This window comes from Schistosoma haematobium, chromosome 2 (genome assembly GCF_000699445.3).
Source record: "Schistosoma haematobium chromosome 2, whole genome shotgun sequence".
Taxonomy (NCBI): domain Eukaryota; kingdom Metazoa; phylum Platyhelminthes; class Trematoda; order Strigeidida; family Schistosomatidae; genus Schistosoma; species Schistosoma haematobium.
The window spans coordinates 23,277,173-23,302,938 of NC_067197.1; the positions used below are offsets into that span (position 1 = coordinate 23,277,173).

Genomic DNA, 25,766 nt, shown 5'->3' on the forward strand with positions numbered 1-25,766 from the left:
GTTAATCAGTTTGTCTCATTTATATAAAGTTTTATTCAAGGAATTAACAATAATAACCGACAAAATTAAACCAGTTATAATGATTATATTTATTTTAACCAATAGAAGCCTAATAGTGATTTTCTATGGTAATGATCTGAATATATTTTAAGAAAAATAAAATTGATCAAATGAACAAGCTAATTAAAACAAAAACACCTTCCAGTAAATAATAGTTGCATTCTAATCAGTATAGTAATAATTCTTTTTTTTTCAAACAAAAAAAATGTCTCATTTAAACAGTTAATCAATAAACTGGTGATTTATTTCAACATTTTTTTTACATGTAATAATTGTAATGAATAATTTTGAATTATAAAATAACAACAACCATAGTAACAGCTGATCATTATTCTACTCATAAATGAATTGATGATTTGTTTTGAACAATTCAATGAAAATGTTTAAAAGAATATTGAAACTTGACAAGTCATATGTAAGTGATGTTTTTTTTGGTTTTATTTTAGTGATATATAATCATTGTATAGAAATCAATTAGAATAGATTTCATAATATGCTTTTTCTTTCATTTCAAATTATTAAATTATTTATTGAATAAGTGATCTGGCAGTGAACAATGATATTTGATATTGATAGTAACTTCTTTGATATCTAACGTATGTACCGGTTATATCCGGTTATTTTAATGAGTAATCAGTTCGAATTATTTTCATACATTTAAACAATGTGAACAAAAGATAAGTAACTGATCCGTTTGTTACATTTCTTTTTATTACATTGAAATATTTAAGAAGATAAAATGTAGAATACACAAATAGTAATAGATACTGGAATAAAGGTTAAACATGAATAATATAATTGATAAAGAAATTATTAGTGTCATAAAATGATAAAGTATAGAATATCAATAAGATCAAATCCCATGCATAGGTTTATGATAAATGTTTCTGGGACATTGCAATAGATTTTAGACCACAATACTCGAAATTTTTAACCATACATAAATAATTTTAATCTGGAAAATGAATATATATATAAAGTCAATAAGGAATATTTTTGATGAACTGGTTGAACTTACACAATAACACTGTTGGATGCCGGCTCAAAGGTCTAGGGGTTAAGCGTCTGCGTGCCAGAACGAAGGTCTTGGATTCGAATCCCGCATGCAGTGTCGTGGATGCTCACCACTGAGGAGACCCGTACTATGATGAAATGATCGACCAGTGTTCCCAGATTTTCAGTGATGGTCTAACATTGATCGGTTCATGATCTCAATCAGAACATTTTTCTAATATTGGTTCTCTGTTTTTATAATTTTCTGACTGCTGTTGTAGTTATTCTACTATGTTGGTTTTTCTGATACGATGCAGTGTAAGATCTATGATTTCATTTCTATTCTTATTACTAGATGGACACTCAATATTTGATATTGCACTGGCGTGATATCCAACAATTTCTTAAACAACATTTTTGAATTTAAACTAAATAAGTTCTACATACAAATTCAACTTTCATTTCCACTATTTTCAGAAAAACAACTTAATTAGTTAAGTAATTTATGAGGGTTTTGAACCAAGGATCGTTTTTATTCACGTGGTATAAGCTTACCAATTTTTTTATTTCCTGTACTTTTTTTAAATACAGTGAACTGCGTAAACTAGTATATTCTGAGTTATATAGTTACTTGAAAGTGACGTCTTAGTGAGTACTGTATTGTGTTACAAATGGACTGATGTAAAACACCAGAATAGTACATAATTGGTTTAAACCCTGTTACGTCCCAACGAAAATAATCAATGTTAACTGTTGGTATCTGTTTATGGACTAATACTATACATATATTTTTATTGTATAATTGTTAAGTAACTAAACTATTCATATTCGTGTTCCTCTTACTATAAGCTTTATTTTAATTTATAGACTGTTATCATACGATTTACCATTCTTAAGTTATGCCCAGTTTATCAATTACAATCTCCCACATTCACAGTCACTTTTGGCTAAATCTTGTAAAAATGTTATTTTCTATTTCGTGGTACGATGTGGTCTGTTTGGTTTGTATATAAACAAATTATATTTGAAATACATGATTCATATCGCAGAAACTGAGATTGGTATTCTGGACTTAACGAGTAGAGCTAAGCAGGAAGCGGGACCGGTAAAGACTCTCGACTGCTCGTACGGGTTTTATGCGCCATTGGTCCGGTCGATAAAGCACTGTTCTCCGATTGGTGGTATCATTACGTTATACATTAATAGGGCACAAGGCCACAAGTTATAACAAACCCCTTTTGGGTTATCCATTCACACTGACGAACCATTTGTCTATCCCTCGTTCTTTTCCAGTATTAGATTCGCTGATGTTAACGCATAATAAAGACTAACATTCATATATTTGTGTTGGTGAATTCAACAATCCGTATTTCACTCGGTGAAAAGATATACTAGACCAAATATTAGCTATATAAGTGGATTAGAAATGAATTCTTAACTAATAGTTGCTAGTAACTTAGTCCGTACTGTTTTCACAAATAGGTTTTTTATGATAAAGTAAAACAAAATGCATATAGAATAGAATAAAATGAATGAATCTGTAATAAAAGTAGTCAACTATAATTTCCTGAGATGATTAAACCAACAGAAAGTTACGAAATTAAATTAAGTTCAGTATTTATCCATTTTAGGGTAAATGTTTCCCATCTTAAAACACTTAGCCTTGCGGCCTATAATGAATTAAGGCAACTAACCCATGAATTTTAACTCAGACAGTGCATATTCTGTAACAGTCTATCCGTTTCATTTAGGGCTTTGCATATCTCTGTCATTGAAAAATTTCATTCGGTGATATACACATTATCTGTGAAGAAGACATGGACCCTAGTGAAATTTTGAATAGATTTAATAATTGTCACCCGTCAATTCAATATACCTTAGAAGCAGAGGCAAACAATGAATTTTATTTTCTTGATGTCCGATTGAAAAGAATGCTGGATGGTTCTTTTACAGAGAGCTATATATAGAAAACGTACCTGGAATGGACAATACACGAATTTCTATAGTTGGGTCTCACTGAGTAGAAAGAGGAACTTAATTCACTCTTTATCCTCTAGGATCAATTGAATCTGTACCAATGACATAATTGGTGAAGAACTATTTCAACTTCGACAGACCCTCATCAGAAATGGTTATCCACCTAGATTCGTCGATAGCAACTTAACACCTAGACTTCATCATGAAAAAGTATCAATGGTAGAGAAGAAAACCTTGTTTATGAATATGGAATGTAAAGGAGACACAGCTGCTGAAATCTTGAATAAACGGATTTCAAAATCGTTGAATAAAACGTTCTACGCATCCAAGCTCCGAATTGTTTTCTCTCGTTGACCAACCATTCTAGGATGTGTTAAGGGTAAACTTCTGCTTTGGGTCACATCAATCTGTATCTATAAATTTACTTGCTCATTTGGGGCACATTACACAGGCCACACAAAGCGATCACTGTCCAAACGTATATCAGAACACTATCCGGCATGGCTTTTAAAAGGAGAATGTAAAACAATTACAAGTTCTATATAGGAGCACTTGATTAACTGTGGACACATTGCTCCAAAAGATTCTTTTTTTAAAGTAATCTACAGAGTCAAAGGAAATGGATCAATGGGGTGTTAAACCAATATTTTATGCACTGCTGAGGCATTGGCAATCCACGAACTCAAGCCTGAACTTTGCGTGCAGAAATGATTCGTCCAACCGTTCATCCTTCCTTGGCCTTAATTCCCTTAATGAATATATTTTGGGTTGTTTTTTGTACTTTTATTTGGTTATTAGTGAATTCTTTTTAACTTTTAAATTATTGTTTTGCAATTTTAAACTCTAATAAGTTATTCTTATTACCTTATACAAGTTTTTTATATTATTATTCAGTTTATTATTATGACATTTGTGTTTGTCGTTTTCCTTCATATCTGTCAATTGGACTATTATCTGACCCATAAACTATTTTCTTCTTTACCCCTTGATTAGTACGTAACTTCATTTGTTATTTAGTCTCAAATCCATTTTTGTAATGCAATCTTTTCTATCCTCCTATAGATATATATTTTCCATATAACTATATATACGAATGTACAGCTTAAGTAAACGATTTCGTCGAAAAGAAAATTTTCTTCGCTGAATTCTCTTTTTCTTATTCAATGACATAAAATATAAATAAAATAATTCCAGTCACCTTTAAATTTGTGATTGATTTCATGTGGGGAAAAGGGTATTGATTGTTTTTCCTTCGGAGATGGCTATAAATATTTTAAGTGAATGATTGTCTTATCAACTGATCATATGCTATGAGACATGTTAAGTTTTTAAGCATAAATAAAAATAAAAGGTATTCAATTAAGATATTGTACTAAAAAGTTTCAACGCCTTAGTTTCTGATACATTGACAATGAATAGACTGAAAACATACAAAAATAAGATTAACGATTTGTATTGATGTTTATAAATTATTATTTAAGTAAATATCTTTCTAAAATCAGATAATATAATTGTTTTGGAAAGTGATTTTTACCTTGAATTTCGGTCCCTTCATACAAGCTATAATCCATGTTGATAACTAAACATATAGTTGAGAATTTAAGAGTGAGTAAAAATATAATATATCTGTTTTGTTTATTACAACTGTAAATTTTTGAACAATATCAAGTGCTATATTAGTCAGAGTCGTTGAGTACCCTGTTATCTTTTATATCTTAAAAGAATGTACACGATTATTTTCTTAAATCGGCGTAAATGAAGTAATTGGCTGTTATGAAAAAAAGTGTGTATCATAAAAATGATTAAAATCATCATATGCATTTTAATCACTATGTAAGAAAAGTGTGAAACAATTGGAATACATGAAGCTCTTTTATTACAGTAATTTATTTATTCTTAGAAATGGAGGAAAGTTCTGATGCAACTGATTGATTAAATGATTTAAGTTGTACTCTAAGAATACGTTATACAATTCAGATATTTCTCTTTGCATAACAGTTATAATATAACAGTAAGGTTGTTTATTTTTATAAATATAGTTGTAAATACGATTCTAAATAACATTAAGTTAATGTTGCCTTTTTGTTCTTTAATTATATCCTAAGAAAAATCTATGACTAAATACTAAGCAATGATAAAAGATTTAATGAAAAATTAACACAGTAGTTCTTATATTTTGAGTCTGTTTTTCATCACGGATTAATGTCAACGAAAGGACCATATAAAATCAAAAGGTATTGAACATCACTTCTTTCCGGTTTAAGATACCCCCTATCCTTGTGACATTTTCAAACCGAAGACCTTTAGATCTCAAGGTAACAATGATACCACGTATGTATTACAGCATAAAACTGAATGTTAGTATTCATCAAGACTGTAAAATGTGTTTCCACCTTGAAAAAAACGAAAAAAAAATGAAATTTTATTAGTTTTCTCTCATTGGACAGTGGCATATAACTTAAGAATTTAGTGTAATGCAATAAGTACAGACGGACAATAATTAATATACATTTTTGATTTATTCGCTGTTATGACAACATAAGTGTAACGATAAATATGATTGACGATAACAATAATAATAGTAATAAGATTGACTATTGTTTCTATTATTTCATGAATATAAAATTTTTGAATCTACAGTCAAATCTTATTTTTCGATTAAAATTAAATTCACTATTAATTTATGCATGTTTGTTATTTCATACCACAAAAAAGCGTTTTCCACTGTGTTTTTTGGCGCGTCAATCATTTACCTTGACTGGTTTGGTTGAATAACCCAAGTAGGTAACAATATTCATAGCTATTTTTAGTAACACATGAGATATTCAATTTTCTTACGGATATTCTCTGTTTTTTAACCGGAAATATAAAGTTTGGTCTTATATTGTATGTAGGCGTGGTTTTTCATTGTTCTCTCGAGAAAGAATAATTTATGAGAAAGGTGAGAAAGTATTCAAGAATGTTTAAAAAATTAATAGAACACATTTGATTTGGTAAGAATATCGTGTTATTACACGTTATTTGTTTACTGAACCAGATCGACAGATCTATGGTAGTGCACACAATCCATTTGATGTTAATATTAAAAAGTATTTCCCTCAATTTATTACGATTACATTACATCAAGTAAACTTTACATTGTTTAGTTTCTACTAAGGACAACAATTATTGTAATGTCATTCACCGAGTAACTGAATTTCGATAACATATTACCTTCTTTAGTAGAATATTTAATTGTAACTTAATGAATCAAAGTTTTGGCATGAAATGTGGTAGACATATCGTTAACTGATGAATCTCAAACAAGAAAAACAATATTTATTCTACTGCGATAAAACAATTGAAGGATGCACTATGTGGACAAAATAGAAGAATAGTTGCGTTTTTCCCTAAAAACTTGACTTCATCTTATAGTGAGAAAACTGCATAGAAAGGTTGAATACGTTTCATGACAACATCGACTTATTACTTTTACCTTGATTCAAGACTATCATTAGTTTGTAACAAAAATAGTCTTCAAGCTCAAAGAATGTCCTGTTGATAATCACTTTAAATTCACTAGTAGCCAGTTTCAAAATGAAATTCTTTGGTTTCTAGTGAAAAACTACAATCAATGTAATCAACTACAAACGAGAAGTAAAGTTGTAACTCATCTATGAAGTTGGTTCGGGCCCACCGTGTGATACAAATTACTTAAACTAAAGGAAAAGAAAATATATACTATAAGATCAGTTGTCTAAGGTTATTGAGTTTGTTATACGACACTAAGGCGTTAAATTTGTTTTAGTGTTTGATTATATTTAGGTATTTATCCAGCATTTACAAACGGAATGTTCAGTGACTTTTAATTTTCAATAGTTTAATATAATTGATGCTATTTCAATTCTTTTCAAAAATAACAGACAAAGCTTAAATCATAGTACCGTGCACTAGTGAATATTGTTACTGTTTGGAACATTAATGAGCCCAATAACTTTTAATGAACTACATAAAATTGTTACTTACAATAACTGAGAGGATACACTGTTAAAATTAAAAAACTTTTTTTGATGATTTTTAAACAAAATAACTTGATAGTGTTTACATATTGTTATGATTATTATAGATCTAGTCAAAACATTGACAAATTCATATCAGTCAACACCTTTTCATATTTGTTTTTATTGACTCAGAATAAAATGTTAACTATATCATTGATATCATTGTCATTGAATAAAATAAGTACTTTTCCAGAATAAATCATTATTAATTTAAACAAATATCATACATTATTAACTTTAAGAAGTTATATACCTATTTTAATGTTTATAGATGATCATTATCGAATTTTTGAAAAGAATTTAACTTGTTAATAATATCTCCCGATTGTTTTAAGAAAATTTATTAACATAACGCAATTTCGTGGATTGGTTGAAGTAACACCGTTGGATTCCGGCTTAGTGGTCTAATGGTTAGGCGCTCGCGCGCGAGACCGTTAAGTCCTGGATTTGAATCTCGCGATGGGCGAGGTCGTGGATGCTCACTGATGATGAGTCCCACAATATGACGAAACGGCCGTACAGTGCTTCCAGGTTTTCCATGGTGGTCTAGTTTCAATTGGCTCATGATTTCAACTATTGAAATAACATATTTGTGTTAAAATTCCACATTCATGTAATCTAATATTTTTCTAGATTTTTTCAATTAGAAAACATTCTAGAACATTAAGACTGTAAACCGGACATTGCTGATTAGATATATCAGGCTTTTATGCTTAAGCTAATCCACAAGGATAATCTTTATAAACATAATTTTAGGTAGAATAATAGAATAAATACCGTTATATGTGTATAAATTTACATTATTATTTTCTTCATCAATCATACTGTTGTTTTTATATTGTTACTAAACTATCCAACTAATTCTAAACAGTTTCGTTAAAGAGTGAGGATACTTCACCAATAAAATTAGGTGGCAATTCAAATTAAATAGAAGGATGCTGTTTAAAAATTATCAAAATACACATATTACTGCATTGATGAGAGTTAACAAAGGGATAAATAAAAAGTAATTTTCTTTAATAATTGTTTCAATAGAACAATGAGAAGACGGAGTTGATCTGAAAAATGTAATGTATTTGCGCTATACATTTCGAATAATCCGGTCACACACATGTCATGACACTTTATGTACCGTTAACTAAGAAATACATATCATGGTTAAATTGAAATGAATTTCCATCATTATCATCCATAAGTGAATTTACCCAGCTTTTGTGTGGACACACATACATAAAGAGAAGTAATCGAACAATGCAATCAAGAATCATTGAACACGTGCCTAGATGGCTTCAAAACCAATTAGTATCAAATGATCCGATCAACGTGGGAGGTAGAAAACCATGTTCATCGGTAGAGAAACATATAATTGAAATGGGGGCACAAAACTGAGATTAATACAGCTTTTAAAACCTTGTATAGAAATTGTCAAGAACGAATTCTCAAGTTTATTGAAGCCTTGGCTATTCGTGAATTTAATCTTCCCTTATATGTACAAAAACAATTTGTCGTAACCTTGAATTTACCTTGGTAATCTTTAAGTCATTCTATGGCCTAGGATAACGCGACAATTTCTTGTTCTTTCTATACGATGTTAAATTGTTTCTCTCCCCTTTGTTACTTTTTTACTTGAACTTTCATTTAATTGACCTTCATTAATTTTCATATAAAATGTCCTGACAAGTGTATGTGTGACCGGATTATTCGAAATTTATAGCGCGAATACATTACATTTTTCAGATCAACTCCGTCTTCCCATTGATCTATCCAAATTTATAGAAGAGACCAATTACTTTAAGAATTGTTGTTACTATTAGCTTTATTCAATATTATATTTTCGGTATAGTATAGTATTTTAACAAGTTTCCGTTTCTTGTTTCTTGATCGACTCTGAGGATAAATATTGAATGATCGCCAACTATGTGTTAGCTGTTCAGGAATCTGAATTATGTACATTCTTTTCGATGTATATTGTCAACAACCGCAATAATTCTGGTTGTGTGCTCTTTTCTAAATCGTACAGCGAGAAGTCGTGAACTTTTCACAAACGCACCTTATACACTGTGCAATTAATTGACATAATGATCTGTTAAAACAAACAAAAGACAGATGATTTGTTTAAATATCTAGATGTCGGGAACTGATAGCCCAGATATTCAAGCAGGCCTCCCATAATTGTTCGTAAAGTTGGTCTACTGCTTTATAAACGAATATTTAATTTTCTGTCTGATGCAAGTAAATTTTGTTAATAAGTTAAGAAATAAAATTACTTAAAAATATTTTCACTGAAAGAAATATTATGATTAGAAAATCATTTTAATTCATTCTAATTGAATGAATTCGACCCAAACAGCATGTAAGCGGTTGTGTCGCATCCCAATGTGTCTATCAATTTACATATACGTGAGGAAACACGTACATAGGGAGAACCAATCGTGGTCTTCAAGTAAGGGTGGCGGTGCACATGCGCAAATGGCTGCAGAAACGAACGAATTCCAATGGTCAAATAAGATCACAGGATAGACAAACATCCTACACCATTACGAAACATTTGGTTGATATCAAGTCAGCATTTGTAGTCTTGTACAAAAGCCTTCAAGGGCGTATACTAAGGTTTATTAATGCCTTGGCTATACGGAAACTGAAACCCCCTTTATGTGTTCAAAAACAATTTGTTCTTACTCTTAACCTACTCTGGTAATACTGATTTATAATCCAACGTGGTTATCACACTGTGTTTGTGTACTTTATTTATTTTTTGTTACGGCTTACCTTTAACCTGTCTAGTTGACCTTTAAGTTTTCATATAAAAATATCTTAACAAGTATATGCGTGATCAGATTGTTCGAAATGTGTTGAACAAATATATCACATATTTCTGATAACCCTCATCTTCTCATTGTATTATCGAAATATCATTATCACTGTGTGATATTCGTCCACATACTGATCACTATAAGAGATTCAGACAGTTGTTAATTGGAATTCTGTTTCCACTTCACTTAATCATAAGATTAAAATCTAATTCATTAATTAGACTTTTAAGTGGCTGTCATTTAAGGTCTCAATTAAACGGTGGTCTAAAAAGTTTTATTAGCTGTATGGCAAACAATCCGTATATTACTGAGAAAATTATAAAACATATTACGTGGTTGTACATCAATTGAACATCGAGAAGTAAGTAATGTCATATTATCCAGTCATTAATCTTGAATGAATCGAAAAAGTCTTTATATGGATGGTAGTCTTCATAACTCCTCATTACAGAATACTTGTCTTATGTTAAATATTTGCAGGGAGCTCAAAATTTAAATTTGGTGCTAGTAGCTTTCCGTCGAATAAAACGTGTCAGTAATTTATTATAAATTAGTTTACTAAACTAAAAACTTAAAAAATTGCCTGAAAATGAGCGAAAGTATAGATGACATCCGTTAGTACCTACATATACTTTCTTAAGTAATCTGACTTGCGATTTGTAAGATATTTGGTCTACTGGATACATCAGCCATATGAATATTCTAGTATTGTTCTATCAAATTCACTAACAAATATGAGTGATGATTATGCATGTTAAATAATTTTCAACTTATTATTCATTAATATCTCATTTACAGAGAAATTCAAATAATTATTTTTCTATAGAAGCTTAACTCTAATTTATCCATATGGATAGGATAATTCTTTCAGTTACCTCATCATTATATCACAAGAAGTGATAATAAACTCTCATTATTTCATATTTTAAGTTATAGTGTAGTGAACGAGAACACTAATGGGAACAATCATATGTTTCTGAATACGAAATTACAGAAACTCTTATTTAAATTTGAAAAACTACTTCATTTGCAAAATATCCATCAATTGTCTTAAACATGATTATTCCTTCATTTTCACATCAATCACTCTCTGTTCTCATTCTCATCATTTCGATCTTCTTAACCTTGTGTCGCCAGACATTCCACTTTCGATTGATAATCAATATTACTTAGATCTGTTGACATTAATAGTACATACTACAATTGTAAACATTATAAGTAATAAATATATCATACTAGAAAATATTTTTACACTGATTTACACGACTACATTCTGTATTATTACTCTGGTATATTCTATTTGAATTATTAATTAGAAATACTTCGTATGAAGTGTATCAATTTATTAATAAAAGTTACCCAATATATCTTACTATCATTTCATGTTCTTTTTATTTTAGTGCAAATTTACTTAAGGTCATTTTGTGTAAAAGTGATTTCATTTTTAAGACACATTGATCATTTTAAAAGAAGTCATTTTCTCCATCCAATGTGTTCAATGTAATATGTTCTAATGATTAGAAAGAAGAAAAAAAAGAACAAGTATCTTACTATGGTATTTTCATAGACCATACACACCATTGATCGATTATAATAGTACTTAAAGTAATCCAGTTTGTAATATCAAAAATACCATCCATATTAACAAACATCAATAAAATACGTAAAATAATAAAGGTTATTTAACTGGATTTGGTTATTCAATGTATAATAGGTGACATCATAAAAATATTTTATCAAGAAACGAAAAAAGAGAAAAGATTTCACTAAATAAAATTGCTACAATAAAATACCTGGAATAAAATATATTTCATAAACTAGATATAATGCATTTAAAATAGTGACTACATTGTTAGTTGTAAGAATGTGTGTTGTTTCTTGTTGTTGTTGCTGTTATTGATATCTTGGAATAAATTAAATTAGTTTGTAATGATATATTGGGTCATTTTGAAATATGACATAATATTTCATGCATCTACAAATTTTATTATCAGAAGGGGTTTTGTAGAGATTGTAGTAATTTCAATAGGTGAGATCATGAGTCAATCGAAACTAGACCACCGTGGAAAACCTGAAAGCACTAGACTGCTGTTTTGTCCTATTGTGAGATTCCTCAGCAGTGCATATTCACGATCCCACCTTATGAGATTCGAACCTAGGAGTTGATACTAATCAACATGTACTCACTAGTGACTGGCTTTAAGAGGTATTCCTGGAGTTCTAGCGAGAAGTAGTGACCAGTGGAGTTCAACCAGGTCAGTTGTGAGATAGTAATGGTGGATGCGTCGCTCAATTTCGTAGATTAGTTAAAGTTAAACATTGACACCGTTGGATGCCAGCCCAGTGGTTTAGCGTTAAGATCCTGGGTTCGATTCCCACGAGTGGGATCGTGGATGCGCATTGCCGAGGAATCCCACAATAGGACGAAACGGTCGTCTAGTGCTTCCAGGTTTTCCATGGTGATCTAGCTTCAATTGACTCATGATCTCAATCATTGAAATTTTATTATACTTTTGCTAGGTCTTTATCAATGGGATAACAGAATGCAAGTTTTATACAATTCGGGAATTATCAACATGAAGCATTTACATTCTAGTGCTTATATTCATATTAGCATTTAAACCTAGTACCCACAGCTTCATCATCATTGTTTGAGAATAAAATCATCTTTAAAGTAGTGACATCTGTTTATTAAGAAATCAAATGTACTATATTTAGCAAAAGTTACCGTTGTATGTAAACTTGAAATTCGTTTTAAAACAATATCTTATTGGATTTAATGGTTGGCAGTTTAGGAAAAGAGGTAAATAGTTCCATTGAAATATTCATTGCATAAAAGTACAAATTCACCTTTTATATTCCGTCTATTCAAATTGTGATTAATTAGAAAAGAATAGTTAAGTACTTGAATACACACACTAATAATCTTTTCTACACTGCACTAACGAGTACTCGTTCTACTTGATGCAATATATGATCACTTTGATTTGTAATAGTATAGAAACTCTTCACCATCGTAGGAGTTAACTATCTAGAGTCCAAAGTTAGGAGTAAGCTTACATTTGACTATGGTAGATAAATCTCTCACATTTAAGGGCATTCAAAATTTCTATACTAAATGTATTATTGCAGTCAACTGAAGTTTGATGGACAGTTAACGCAAATAAATGCCTCTGTATTAGACGTTTCAACCCAAACTGCAGGAAAGCAAAACCAGTTGAAAATATGGACAGAAATCTTTCATCTCACTATAATAAACATGACCGTTTGTAAACATATTACACACATTATTTAAGTTCCATTACAATTACAATAAAAGGCTCGATATAATGTAGATAAAAAAATCTAACTATTATAATTATGTGTCGCTTACTGAAGATTTGGTCTCTAGTTTAGAGAAAGATTAGGTTCGTTTGATGGAATATTCAATCTAGAGAAACAGATTCATGTAGATATGCTTTTTTCTAACTGATAATAAATATCAGGTTGAACTATAAGACTAACTGAAGTTAACTTGTATCCACCAGTAAGTAATGTTACCTAAATATCGATAAATGATCTAAAAGATAGACACTGACTTTTCTTATGTGAGCTTTACATCATTGGTTTTCTATGTTGAATAAGTGTACATAAACGGTTAATCGCCTCAGCGCTAATTCGGTAATGTTTAAATCACACTTGCTTTGCTAAACATCAATAGCTTTTAACTATCCATGTCTTTCAGTGGTATATTGGCCAAGATTTTATTTTTTAATAGTGTTTTCAAGGATGTCATATATTGTAATTTTCCGAAATCAAATATGTTTACTTTCTAAGCTCGGCTTTGCTCGGTTACTCCATTTTCAGTTGTTGTGGTTAGTTTCTCCGATGCTACTAACAGAAACTGATGATCATCAGCAGAGTAAGGAAGACAGTTAAACATTTTACTGTCTGTTTCTCAAAATAACAGTATAAGCTTTATAAAATAATAGTTATATACATATAGTGTCAGAGTTTCGAATGTTTTCACGTGATCATTAACGATTTTCATAAATCCAGTAGTAGTGATTTACTAATTTTAACGAATCATTATTAGGTAACATACTAAAGTCAAACATTTCATCTTAACCATAGTCTTTCTTGAGTATCCAGCCATACATTATTTATTGACGACAGTCATTAGAGCTTCTTCAAGCCTTATGCCTAACCTTGGATATTATAATGAATTTTTGAATGTAATAATGTTTTACTGGTGACTGTTCTCATTTGACTATTCTATTTCTAATGCAATGAACAGAACACAGAAAATTTTGTTAATAGACTATCTTATTAATAGTAAACTAGATTTTATAAAAAGTCAATGTCCTGGATAGGAATTTGAGATAAATATTCAGAATGAAAAATGTTTAGTTTTCATTTGGCATTTCTCTTTTCTCAACTTTTAAAAATAACTTAAAAATGAGTGCCAGTAATCACAAAATATGTTTCTATATATAGAATGACATGCTTTGAATAACATGCTAAATCTTCAGCACACTTTATTCGTTATGTTAAAGCTAAATTAAAAGAAAGCCCAAAATTAAGACTTAGTTTGTTTATAATTATTTAATTTGTAAATTGATAATGATCGATCGCTATAAAACAATCTAACAGACTCTAGTACAAGGTCAGATGTAATTTAAACTATTAGTATAATTGCATGTAGCAAAATACCACTTTCACACTAATATGAATAGTGAATAATATAAATAATGGTTGATCTTTTCTTTGGAGATTGTAGATAGATCTTTTCATCTATACAAATGAACATCGTGTACTGTATTCTTAGGAAATCAGAATCATCAAAGAGAGTGATCACTGATAATATGTAATACATACATTATTTTCATTCCATTCACCAGATTATTTGGTAAAGTTACATGGGATTTGACTATTGGTTCCATCCTAAACACCAACCATGAATACTCAGTACTGACTAATAGAATTGTTCATTTCTAGAATTCACTGGACAATTTGTTTAAACCATTAAACTTGGGTTTTTAATAGTAACAGAACAATACTCTTGAGATAAACCATTTGTTATCAATTAAAGATATTTTATTTATACATAAACAGCTTTTTAATTTATTCCTATAAATGGTTATTTTTTATATATTTTAATTTTTCCGCAGCATTTCCAAACAGAAAATACGATAGATATACTCTCTGAACGAGAAAGATGCATAGATCGTCGTCCAGCTTGGATAAAAGCAATATGCGCATTCCTTATGATAGCAAGCCATTATGGTATACTTAATGTTGGTGCTCTATTCTACCCTGGACTAGAAGAAGCATTAGAAGTTTCAGTTAGTTATTTATTTTGGCTTATGACTGGACAATTTGCAATAACATGTTGTTTAGGTATGTATTATAACATGTTAAGGTAAATATCCAGATTCGTTAAGTTCATTTTTTTCTTATCGGCACCATTTCTTAATATGTACTTAAGATTCATCTAATTATGTTTAATGACAATTGAAGTGATGAAAATTATTAAACGTAGTTATCGAAATGACTGGGAAAAATTATCTTACTTCACTGACCTTTAACCAGTGGACAATGTGTTACGTTATAAAATTTCATTGACAGGAAACTCATACGAAAATAAATTGGTTAAAAAATTTCCTTTTGTTTAATGATTTTTTTCAAGTTTTAATTATGTAAGGTGTTTAGTTATTTGATTATATTGAAAAATTTTAATTTGATTTCCAAGTTCAGAAAGGAACTTTTTCCCTTACTGGTAGTTATTTGTATAGCTATTCATCAAAAGGATATGCGACTTTATAGTTCATCTTTCATAGTGACCTCATTCACTATCAGATTATATCTTACACGACAATTTCTTAGACATTTGTTACCTGTTTTCTTTTATTAATCTAAATCAGAACTTTAAAACAGTTAACTAATTGAGTTTACATCAAGATCAAGTTACTAATATAATTAATATTCATATAAATAACTACATTATGTCTTCATTTGGCTCTGCAAACTGTATTTTAAAAAAACCGATAAATTTAACTATTAAATTATATTAATTTCAATGGTTGGGATCATGAGTCAATTGAAGCTAGACTCCTATGGAAAACCTGGAGGCGTTGGACGGCCGTTTCGTCCTATAGTAGGACTCCCCAGACATTAACACCGTTGGATGCCGGCTCAGTGGTCTAGATCCTAGGTTCGAATCTCGCGAGGCGAGGTCGTGGATACGCACTGCTGATGAGTCCCACAATAAGACGAAACGGTCGTACAGTGCCTCCACGTTTTCCATGGTGGTCTAGCTTTAATTGACTCATGATCTCAACCACTGAAATTACTATGATATCCACACAACCTTTCTGACATTAAATTATAGTTGATAGACTTAATAATATAATGCATTTGACAGAATCTATTAGTTGCAGATCGAGTAGTTTGATACAATGTTAGTAGGAATTTAGGTAGGAAAAAATGGTTAGTTTAGAAAATAGATATCATATATAGATCAAACTGATAATCTTGTAAATAATTTACAACATATTACTTATATAAGCATTATACCCATTTGCTTTACTTCAGGAGTAATAAAACCTAAAACCTAGATTATGTCATTAAATTGTAAAGGTTAAATCGTAGTTTTAATAATCCAGCATTAGTTAAATAGATTAAAATGTTTCTTTGAGTGAAATTATTTATAACATAGTCAATAGAAAATAATAACTTTCAGTTTTGGTAGACAACATAATGTTCCGATATACGCGCCGTGACATCGAAACAGTCGACACGTTTACCATTAGCTTGAGAATAAACCTCGGCTTTTTCTTATTTATAATCTTTAAAATAATTCATACTAACCCAATATCCCGATTATAAAATAGGTACAGTGATAAATAAATCTCCCACTTTATTGACAAAAATTAAACTTCTAGTTCATTAAACTACAATCCAATTCATCATTTATTCATTTCATCATACTTCACAACTGTTAACATCACATCGAATTATATCTCAGTGCGTTGTTTTTAATTATTTACTCTCCTATACAATTCTGTTGTTAATTAAAATTGAATAATATTTTTTTCATCAATGTTTAGCACCATTATATAATCGTTTATTGGATGTAGTAGCCACTAAACGTGCTACTATTGTTGCTGTGATGATAACCAGTATTGCTATGATTGCTTCAGTATTCTTTAATAGTTATTGGGGATTTTTCATAACGTATACTTTAATTGGAGGTAAATTAATTCTGTTTTAATTAAACACACTTATTAAAGAATTTCTTTACAAATGAAAGTATATTTTACTGCTTATGTTTCTACTCATTATTATTCATCAGTAACCAAAAATGTAAATACATTCATGAAATATGTATTTTGAAGATTGAGTAGAGCTCCATCGACTATTTCAGTTAAAGAGAATTTCATTATTACGATAAATGAAATACATCTCTTTTTCAAAATCTCGATAATACTCATCATGATATGCATAAATAAATCATTATAATACTTGTATAGGTGTTGTGGAGATTGTTAGGTTTTTGATTGAGATCATGAACCGATTGATGTTAGACCACCTTTGGAAACCTGGAAGCACTGGACGGCCGTTTCGTCCTATTGTGGGACTCCTCGACAGTGCGCATCCACGATCCCGCTCGCAGGATCCGAACACAGGGCCTCCGGTCTCGCGCGCGAACGCTTAATTGAAATATGAAATAAATATTAACAGTCTTTCAAGACAATCTATAACGTTAATTATACTTTCAAATAATTGATGGATTTTCCCTAACAAGATAGATATTAATTTCAAAGTTCAGATCTAAATTTATCCTAAAATGTATCATATATTATTCATTTAAGACTATACTAACAACAAGTGTTTCAATTAATTACTAGTTTAACTAAATCATTGAAGATTATGAATTGAGTGATGTGTGATTAATGTAAATTACAATGATAAGTTACAATGTGTTTACAATTTGTAGTTTGCTGGGTGACATTATTCGATCAACGCATTACATTATTCTATAATTATAAATTGTATTTTCAGTATGACCCATTGATATTTTGATGTAGATCACTATAGGTAGCAATAAGAAAGAGTAAAACTCTTCAGCCTTTGTATCTTGTGCTGTTATTAACTACATGGAGGAGTAATGATTTAGTGAATACAGCATTTGATTTTCAACTGTTAATTTTAAGCCTCCAACGTCACTCGTTCTATCACGTTTTTACCAATCGATCAATATGATTAGTTAACACATAAAATGTCAGGCTTATATCTAACTTCATAAAATTGAACCTAACAAGTAAGTTACATTTATTGCTTTGGTTTGAGACATTTATTATGAATTACAACTTTTACTGATCAAATTTATGATGTCACATGCGAACTACTGTTGTTACACCATCCATGATCCTTTAAGTGTGAGTAACTACTCCGAATTCATTTTCTAAAAAGATAACGTAACAAAGTTAATGGTCCATGGTGTTGACAAATTCGAAAACACTTAGGCTTGATTTAAGTCATTAATGAAGTTTAATGATGCTCGAAATACCATCTTCTTCAATAAAAAAATGATTACGTTTTAAAGTATAACTATCTATGGAAACATTTTTGCTCGACATCTAATTAAGGCCAACCTTATTCCTATAGTAAACTAGAGACCTATAATCCATGACGTGTGATAGATCTTCAAGTTATGTTCATATAGCCATTTTTTCCTGAATTAAGTTCATTCTGTTGTGTTCTCAACATTATTGAAATATACCATTTTGTCTTTCCTTTATCTCCGTTATTTTAGGCGTCGGAATGGGTATCAGTATTGTTCGTATTATAGCTATCATGGCAGGATACTTTGATCGGTATAGAATATTGGCTTTGGCTATTTGTAGTAGCGGTGGCGGTTTCGGGACATTATTCTATACTCTACTATGCAATTATATGATTGAAAATTATACCTGGCGTATGGCCTTAATTTCATTAGCTTTATTCCATCTTAATGTTATTCCTTTAAGTTTATTACACAAACCATTACCTCTTGAACCCATTCAAGAACCCGTTATCTTACTACCTAACGATCCAGTAGCGTCTACAATTTGTTTAAAATCTGTTACAGGCCCACCAAATACATATGAATCATTTATAAGTACAACTGGTGGCAGTATACTAACCAGCATTGATAATACTGCACAAAAAAATACATCAGAGGCAATACATTCACGGATAACCGGACAAAATATAATTGGTGTTGTGGAGTTCGTCAAAATTACTTATGACAAAACTAATTCAAATCAGATTACGGTTAGTCCAATCAATTTTATCAACGACCCAGAACCACATTTATTAGAACGAATTCAGACAATAGTTGATAATTATTTTGACAACGCGGAGAATATTAAGCCAGAAGTAATGCCACATCCCAGTCTCACTCTGTTTCTTCCAATCATATTTTTAGTATGTGATCAGCTGAGCGACTTTAAAACTAATCTACCAGAGTCACAATTCCTAGTTGATAGTCGTTTAAGTGGAATCGATAAATTATTCACTGATCATGTTACTCACACGGGATCAACTGCATTTACCAATTCTCAAGCAAGTGTGGAACAAACACCTAATGTAAATAAATCTACAGCTGCAATAACAATGGCTCAGACAAAGACGAAAACAACACCATTTTTCGGTGATTCATTTGCTTCGAGCGTAATTCAAGCTCATGATACTAAATACACTGAAAATCTAATAAGTGCAGTTATTAAACGTGCTCTTGTCAAGGTAGAGGAAATTTCAAAAGAGTTAACTTCAAAAAGTCTGTTGGTTCATCCAAAACCACTTACTGTGATTGTAGAGGAAAAATGTATTGATTCGTTGAATCCGAATTTCTCATCAGATTATCGTTCTTATGCTTTAAAGAATATCAAGCCGACTGAAGATACAATTTTTGAAGAAAATGAAATCGATTATCAAACTGATGAAGATGGGAACTCTGATAATACGCCATCTACCAAAGAATCTACATACAATACTTCACAAAATAAAATAACTTCATCTGAGCACCATTTTGCGAATTCACATTTAAACTTGGATCATCCAAAACTTTCATATGAGTCTCGAGGATATATTGATCAAATGATACGAAGTGGAACTACCATTTACCAAAGTCAAGCTGTCATGGTACCATTATACAAGTGTAAAGATTTGCCTGGCAGAACTAGACTTTTATCGTTAACTTCAGTGGACGAGCCTAAAGAAGCTGTTGACTTAATGATTTCTAAGATAAAGGATGAGAAAGTTGGAGATTCATTTGGTTATGAGATAAAGAAAAGGAGAATGTCGTTCATTAGCTTGAAAAATATTCTTTTTCTTAGCTTCCTCATCAATCGTTCTTTTAGTTATATGGCTGATTCCATACTATATGGTCATTTCATTAATTTTGGTATAAGCAGTGGATTGAAGGAGGAAAAAGCCAATGGTTTACTTGCTTACGTCGGATTATCAAATATGTTAAGCAGAATAGCAATTGGACTTATTGGACATTTTTCGAGAAAATTAGATATTCGTTTTCTTTCAGCCGCTTGTTTATTTATTATATCGATACACACCATGATTATGCCATTCTATCCAACATATTCATCTTTAATTTCCTACGGCATATCTTATAGTATTTTTGTAGGACCAAGTTTTGCATTTTCACATGCAATGGTTATTGATATTATGGGTGACAAAAAGGTAGATAGAAGTTTATCTATGGTTCTTTTTTCTGAAGCAACTGGTTATTTAATTGGTGGACCACTAGGAGGTTAGTCAGAAAAATTTTCTTAAAAGATTTACGTTTTGTTTGTTTGATTAGCTTAAAGTAAAATTATTCTATTCATTCAAGTGAATAAACAGAATATTGAAAATACTATTAGATCACACAACCATTTAACTTCACCTTTATTATACTACCTTAAGATTATTAAGTAGCATGAAATAGGATAAACAAATTATTTCATAATTATTTGACTGGTTATTATTATTATTCAGTAAAAATTTTGTGTAATTTATGAGATACTACCGAATCTCGTGTGAGAGAAATCCGATTATCTCAAATTGGAAGTTCAAACTACTTAAATTCCCTTGACTTTTGTCTAGATAAAGCTAGTTCATCATCCAAATGACCTTCAATAAAAACCTGTCATTAACTTTTAAGATATATAAACAACGAAAATCCATCTCCTTTCATTTTCTAAAGAATAACCAAGTGTGAAAAGATTAAACTACAGAACCAAGCGGTATGAGATAATTTAATGTATGAAACTGAATAGACCAATTTTGGATAAATATTATTCCCGTTAACAATCGTCACTTGGTAACATTTATAAAACTCGTATTAATGTATGAGTCTTTTAAGGATGGAACTGTGGTTATAAACATTTTCATTAATTTGCCTAACCTGCTAGTCGTTAGTGTAACGAACTATCATGGAGTACTATATTTTAGTTTTACAATAGTTTTTCGTCTTATAAATGCTCATCGACATGTCAAAATTAAAATTTCATTTACTGTTATGAAACTGTGGGTAGATTAGCCGATAAATATCAGACAGTTGAAAAAGAATAACTTCGTGATTCAATACAAAATTGATTAAGTCTCAGTAAATATATAGAACTAGTATCTTTTCGTTTTACTATATATTGGTCGAAAGCTTAAAATCTATAAAGATACAGAAGATAATCCCTTAGTGATTAATTCGAAAATAGGCATACGAATTAGCTATATTTCGGTGACCTGTCGCATGACACGAGATTCCTTTCTCGCACAAAATTAATTGTAAGTGGTACTTGACATAAGATGAACCATTTTATCATCGTTACAGTTTTCGATAGTAATATTCAAACGATTAATGAGTTCTTCATACTAAAAAATATTCCATCAACACTTAGCACTGAATTAGTGGACATGAAAATTTCTATTTTCTTAGCTATAAAACGTTTATAGAATTTTATAATAAATCTTATTTGTTATTATAAGACCTATATTGTTATTTTATTATTATTTTTACGCTTAGGTATAATCAAAGATCAAACTGAAAACTATGCATATACATTTCTATTCTCTGGATTATGTAATATTATTTCAGCTACGATTATAACTGTCCATGCAATAATCAAATTTAATATATTCAAAAGATTGAAACAATGTTGTTGCAAGCATAATGATTGACTGTTATTCTAAATAATAAATTAATTTCTTATATAGAGAATGAACAGGTAAAGTAATGACACTACCATTTATATCATTTAGTAGTTTACTAGAAAATAAGTAGTTTCTCTCTTTTATTTTTATATTGTTCGATGAATTTCATCATTTTTGAATTGTTTGTATATCATTCACTTTCAAATACATAATGAAAATGTCGTCAATAAGTGTTCTTAATACCTTTGAGAATGTTCCATAGGATTAAGATATGCTGTCTAGGTTGAAAAAGCCCTGAATTGTGTTTAGATTTTATGAAAACCTTTGTAAAACTATTATTTTGTAAGGTAAATTTAGAATTGTGAATTTGTGTAATTAATACTGAATGATTATTATTAATTACAGATGATACTTATTCCCAACCTTATACTTTTATTATTTTTACCGTCATAAAACATGTTTAGCTTTATTGAGGGATTACTTGATGAAAGATCAGTTCAATGAGAGGCTGCAATCGATCATAGTGAAGTACCCAAGAAAGGATCTCACCATCCTGATGAGGGACCTAAACGCAAAAGTCGGGATGGACAACATCGAATATGAAGAAATCATGGAAAGACATGGACTAGGAGAAAGGGACGAAAATGAGAAGAGATTTACAAACCTATGTGCATTCAACAAATTGGTTATAGGTGGAACAATATTCTCACACAAACGCATGGTTAAAGCTGTATGGATCTCACCGGATCACACGGCGTAGAACCAGATCGACCACATTTGTATCAATAAAAAATTCAGAAGGTCAATGGGAGATGTGTGAACTAAGAACGGAGTTGAAATAGCTTCAGGTCACCACCATCTGGTTATGGCCAAGAAGAAACTGAAGACAAAGAAGCATTAGAAGACTGAACGCACAGCATTAAAAGGATCACTACAGAATTCCTTCGACATACTGAAAAACTCAACCAATTCAGATAACTCTCAACATCAGGTTCCAAGCCTTACAGGATCTACTGAACGAAGAAGCTGCTATAGAGAACAACTGCAAAAAGGCCAAAGAAGCACTAACTTCAACTTGTCAGAAGTTCTGACCCGCAACAAGCATCATGATAAAGAACTGATTTCTACCGAAACAATGTGCAAGATTCGAGAAAAGAAGAACAGGAAGACAGCATTTAACAACAGCCAAACAAGGGCAAAGAAAGTCAAGACACAAGACGAATACGCAGAAGTAAACAAGCAACTGAAGAAGAGCATCAGGGCCAACAAGCAGAAATACATCGAAGACCTAGCAACGAAAGTGGAAGAAGCTGTATGAGATGGAAATATGAAACAACTATGTGACACAGCAAAGGAACTAGCAGGGACCAAAGACATCAATCAAGGACAAAGAAGCCAGGCCAATCCCTGAGATTCAAAAACAAAGGGATAGATGAGTAGGACAAATTGAGGAACTCTTGAATAGACCAGCTCCATTAAATCCACCGGATATCCAAGTAACACGCAGACCTTCCTATAGATGTCATTTCACCAACGACCGAAGAGATCAAGATGGCTATCAGAAAAATCAAGTGTGGGAAAGCAACAGGACCTGACAATATACTAGCCGAAGCACTGAAGTCAGACATGAAAGTAACTGCAAACATATTTCACATTCTATTCATGAAGATTTGGGAGGAGGAACAAGTGCCGATGGACTGAAAAGAAGGACACCTCATCGAGATACCAAAGAAAAGAGATCTGAGCAAACGTGAGAACTACAAAGGCATCACACCAATATCAGTACCAGGAAACGTTTTCAACAGTGTGGCTGAACCGAATGAAAGACTCAGTGGACGCTCAATTTCAACATCAACACATCGGATTCGGTAAAGATCGGTCGTGCACAAACCAAATCGAGACACCACGGATCATCATTGAACAATCAACTGAATGGAACTCGTTACTATACATCACGTTCCATCGCTATGAGAAGACATCCGACAGTGTTGATAAGAGGACTTTATGGAAACATCTTCGACACCATAGTTTACCGGAGAAAATCATCATATGGGATTCAAACGATGTATTACACTGCAATATCATGCATGGAGGGCAGCTGACAGATGCATTCCAAGTGTGGACCGGAGTCAGACAAGGCTGACAACTCTGACCCTTCCTATTTGTTCTAGTAGTTGACTGGATTACGAGGACCTCGACATCTGACAGGAAGCACGGAATACAACGGACAGGCCGGACGCAACTAGACGATTTGGGTTTCGCAGATGAACTAGTCCTTCTATCCCATACACATCAACAAATGCAGAACTAGACAACCTATGTAACAGCAACCTCTGTATCAGCAGGCCTCGACATTGATCATGGAAAAACCAAGGTCCTCAAATACAACAGGAGGACACCAACGTAGTCACACTTGATGGAGGAACTCTAGAAGAGTTGGAAAGTTTCGCTTCTCTGAGTAGCATCATCAATGAACAAGGAGGATCTGATGCAGATGTAATAGTGGGGATTGGCAATCCAATGACAGCATTCCTACGATTGAAGAACATATGGGATTCAAAGCAACTGTCAACCAATAACAAAGTCAGAATATTGAATGCGAAGTTCAGGACAGTTATACTGTATGGAGCTGAAACTTGGAGAACTACTACAACCATCATCAAAACGTACAAGTATTTATGAACAGTTATCTACGTATGATACTCAATGTCCGTTGGCCGGATGTGCCATCATCAACAGACTACTATGGGGGAAAAAAACAGGTTTCAGCTGAGGAGGAAATTAGGAAAAGACGTTAGAAATGGATAGGATATTGAGAAAATCACCAAACTGCATCACGAGGCAAGCACTAACTTGGAATCCTGAAGAGACGGAGAAGAGGAAGGCCGAAGAACACACAGACATGAAAAGAATCGCCCACGACAGGGTTAGATAGAGTGTTAGTAGGCGGCCTATGCTCTTCCACGAGGAGTAATAGGCGTAAGTAAGCAATTAGGACATACTGCCACCCACGAGGTTTGCACAATGCGAGTACATCACTTGCACAATATATGAATAGCTAATTAAACTTCTCGAAACTTGAATCCATGCACTGAGACACAGATTAACACCATGTAGAAGAGATTATTTGTATCAGTATGAAATGAATTAAGAACATGATTGCTTGGACTAATTACAAGCGTCATTTTCATTACTATAAATTTCAAAAGTTTTATCATTAGTAAATCAAATGTGATAACGCTTCTGAAAAGCCTTTTACATAGGTTTTGTAATTTTTCTGAGAAACATTTCAGACGTCTTATATGAAATATAGTTTGCGATACTTCTCTGTTGAGCCATATTTTGCTCTCTTGGAATCTCGATCACCACTTTTTATGCTACTAACTTGTTTTCATCCAAAACGCACTGAGAAATAAACGTGTGGTCAAATTGGGCACAAATCACACTTCGGATCACTTTCAACTTGATTAAATTCTCGAAATTTATAAAATTAACAATTCTAAGGAACAGAGTACATAAAGATAGTGGAAAAACCTTCTTTACTTTAGAATTAACTAATTTGGATAAACACATCGTTTGAAGCCCAGTCTTCGAGCGGTGTACCAAGATTCTTAGTTCATGATATTGTCAGAGTAGTTAAGTCATAAAAATTACAAATATAAATCGATAATGTTAGTAAGAGATGAGAAAGAAAAGTAAAGAGCAAAAGTTC

General features: G+C 31.4%; 1 protein-coding gene across 2 annotated transcripts; it reads left to right on the plus strand.

Moving 5' to 3' along the window:
• Nucleotides 1-433: 433 nt before the first annotated feature.
• On the plus strand, nucleotides 434-25,209 carry MS3_00006497 (uncharacterized protein; the record flags this gene model as incomplete). Of its 2 annotated transcripts, none has more annotated exons than XM_012944544.3 (5): nucleotides 434-475; nucleotides 15,034-15,262; nucleotides 16,972-17,115; nucleotides 18,681-20,675; nucleotides 21,927-25,209. In XM_012944544.3, the coding sequence occupies 5 exons, from the start codon at nucleotides 434-436 to the stop codon at nucleotides 22,079-22,081; spliced, it is 2,565 nt and encodes an 854-aa protein (XP_012799998.2). In that variant the 3' UTR covers nucleotides 22,082-25,209. The 2 variants fall into 2 exon arrangements, with proteins under 2 accessions (XP_012799998.2, XP_051067844.1); XM_051214664.1 differs by lacking the exon at nucleotides 434-475 and adding an exon at nucleotides 559-656.
• Nucleotides 25,210-25,766: the final 557 nt, after the last annotated feature.